The sequence below is a fragment of the Phanerochaete carnosa genome, assembly GCF_000300595.1.
Source record: "Phanerochaete carnosa HHB-10118-sp unplaced genomic scaffold PHACAscaffold_425, whole genome shotgun sequence".
NCBI classification, from domain to species: domain Eukaryota; kingdom Fungi; phylum Basidiomycota; class Agaricomycetes; order Polyporales; family Phanerochaetaceae; genus Phanerochaete; species Phanerochaete carnosa.
Genome location: NW_006768052.1, coordinates 1019 through 3652, shown reverse-complemented (window position 1 = coordinate 3652; position 2634 = coordinate 1019). Strand labels below are relative to the sequence as shown.

The 2634-nt window shown below is 45.0% G+C and overlaps 1 protein-coding gene across 1 annotated transcript; it reads left to right on the top strand.

The window, feature by feature from the left end:
* Positions 1 to 1159: 1159 nt before the first annotated feature.
* Positions 1160 to 2287, top strand: PHACADRAFT_33811 (uncharacterized protein; the record flags this gene model as incomplete). Its single annotated transcript, XM_007402785.1, has 5 exons — positions 1160 to 1222; positions 1265 to 1331; positions 1389 to 1477; positions 1535 to 1765; positions 1850 to 2287. 5 exons carry the CDS (start codon positions 1160 to 1162, stop codon positions 2285 to 2287), a joined length of 888 nt encoding a protein of 295 aa, XP_007402847.1.
* Positions 2288 to 2634: the final 347 nt, after the last annotated feature.

Sequence of the window (2634 nt, the reverse complement as noted above, 5' to 3'; positions counted from 1 at the left end):
GCTGATTCAAAGTTATCTTCATCTAGTGGCACCTGGTCACTTTTATGGACCACGCAGGTCGGTGTGGTTTTATTGTTGCCACCACAAGGCAGACAGCTTGGGTTGTACCATACTGCCTTCTTATTCTCCGCATTTTTGACTGTCACATAAACTTTGAGTGTGCAAACTCTTTGCACCTGTTTCAATACATCTTCAAGTACATACACAAAGGTAGCTGATCTATGCGTACTAACATGTGCTATTACTGACTATTCTCTACTTTTGCAAATCCTGATCATATGCCCTACACAATTAGGGCACCAGGAGAACCAATCAACGAGATTGAGGAGTATTGGAGTGCAAGATATCTCTCTGCCAATGAGGCTGCTTGGCAAATTCTTGGCTACAACATCACTCACAAACAACCTTCTGTTATGTCCTTACCTGTGCATCTTGAGGAACAAAATCTACATTGCCAATATCAATGATGGAACGACATGCAGGATGACTTCCTGCATCTTTTAGAACACTACTTTTGCTGTCCATCTGGAAGCTTCCTTGACATACAGAACGTTGTTTGCCACTTTGACAACCTTGCTTACACCGGATACTACTCTGCTTTCCATTTAGCACCTTATGATCCCATGAAATCAAGTCATCCAAACTACTTTACAGAACACCATGTGCATCAGTCAACATTTGTTTGCATGCATGTTATTCTTTATTCCTTTGCAGCACCACACCTCGCACACATCTGCTCTGTATGACCATCTGAAGGCGAAAGATTTTACCTTTGTGCACTACTCTAACACCACCCAGCTCATTGTTTTCGCAACATGCAAACAGCTGATGGTGTTGTACATGACTCCTACCAGCTGGCAGCGGCAGCATTAGGCCTTTTGCTGACAACAATGAGGCTGAGCTTGCGTTGCTTGAAGCAATAGCTACTCTGTGCATGCCACATCAACTGTGCGTGCTGTTTGTGCACCTTCTCATCAATGATTACATTGCCACCTCGCTCGTTCTTTGGGACACTCTACAGGTACAGCTATCATATAATCATATTCCACAACACGAAAACAACAAGGAGTTGGGCATGAATCATGCTCTTTATGAGGTGTCAACTTACCTTGAGGAACACGATAAATCACTACAAGACTGCGGCTTGCCAGAGCCCACCATGTACACAGCAGAAGTCGAACACAAATTGGAACGCTGGCATCTGCAGTGTGATGCACTCTGGGTCAGAGCTGAAAACACACTGGCTATGCTTAATGCAGAATAGCGGCATATCTTCAACATCATTGTGCAAGCCACACTGTCCGAAACTCCTCTGCTTGCCTTCATCAATGGTAAAGCAGGACAAAGTAAAACTTTCCTCATCAACATGATCTGTAACTATCTGTGAGGCCATGGTAACATTGTACTCCCAACTGCAACATCAGGATATGCTGCTCAATTGTATTTTAGAGGATGTACCACACATTCAACTTTTAAGGTGTGTCGTTAACTTTGCTTTTTGTTCATTGCATGTTATATCAACTGTAGTTAACAGGTTCCTGTCAACAACAAAAACGAGCTGCTTAAGTCTCTGATTACTACTCAATCATCACGAGGTGACTTCATCAACCAAGCGCAAGCAATTATGTGGGATCAAGCTCTAATGGCAAACAAGGCGGTCCTTGCCTGCATGGAAGAAGTGCTGCGAACAGTCTCTGAATGCCTTGAACTACCTTTCAGCAGAAAAGTGTTTGTTTTACTTGGTGACTTCTGGCAGACTTGCCCTGTAATTTGTGGCAGGTGAAAAGCAGACGTCGTGCAAGCATCTATAAAGACCTCTGGTTTATGACCAGCTTTCTCTATCTTCCAGCTGACGACACCGATACACAATGCTGAGAATCCCAAGTTTGCAGACTTTGTGAACACGATTGGTGATAGAGCTGGCCCCAATGTTGCGCTTGACATGCTGGGCAAAGTGCGTTTGGAAAACAAACTAATAGACTTTGTCTTCCCTGTTAATGTGCTCTTTCAACCCCGCATGTGCTGCCACTGGCCGATCCTCACTCCAACCAATGCCCAGGTAGACGTGTACAATGCATTCATAGTTGACTGCATCAAAGGCAAACAATGGACCTACCTTGCAAGTGACTCACTGAAAGAGGCAACAGAAGCGCAGCTACCCATGCCCAATAATAACAGCCTCCTTGATTATGCTGCGAGGCATACACCTCCTGGTTTACCGCCACATACTTTGGTCATCAAGACCAATGCCATCTACTGTCTGCTACACAACTTCTCTCTTGACTGAGGGCTCATGAAAAATGTCCGCATCCTGGTCACTGCCATGGGCCATCGATTGATTACTGTCCACATTCTATGCTCTTCTGCTGGTCAACACATCAATAATGAGGAATTACTCATTCCACGGATCACTTTTACTCACGAGCTGCGGTCAGGCTACACTCTACTCCGTTGCCAGTTTTCTCTCGCCGCTGCATATGTCACGACCTTCAACAGCTGTCAAGGGCTGACATTAGATCAAGTAGGAGTTGACCTCACATGGCCTGTGTTCTTGCATGGGCAACTGTATACCGCTCTGTCTCGTATTCGTCATTGCTCTCACACTCGAGTGAGACTTTCCCCTGATGAACGAAC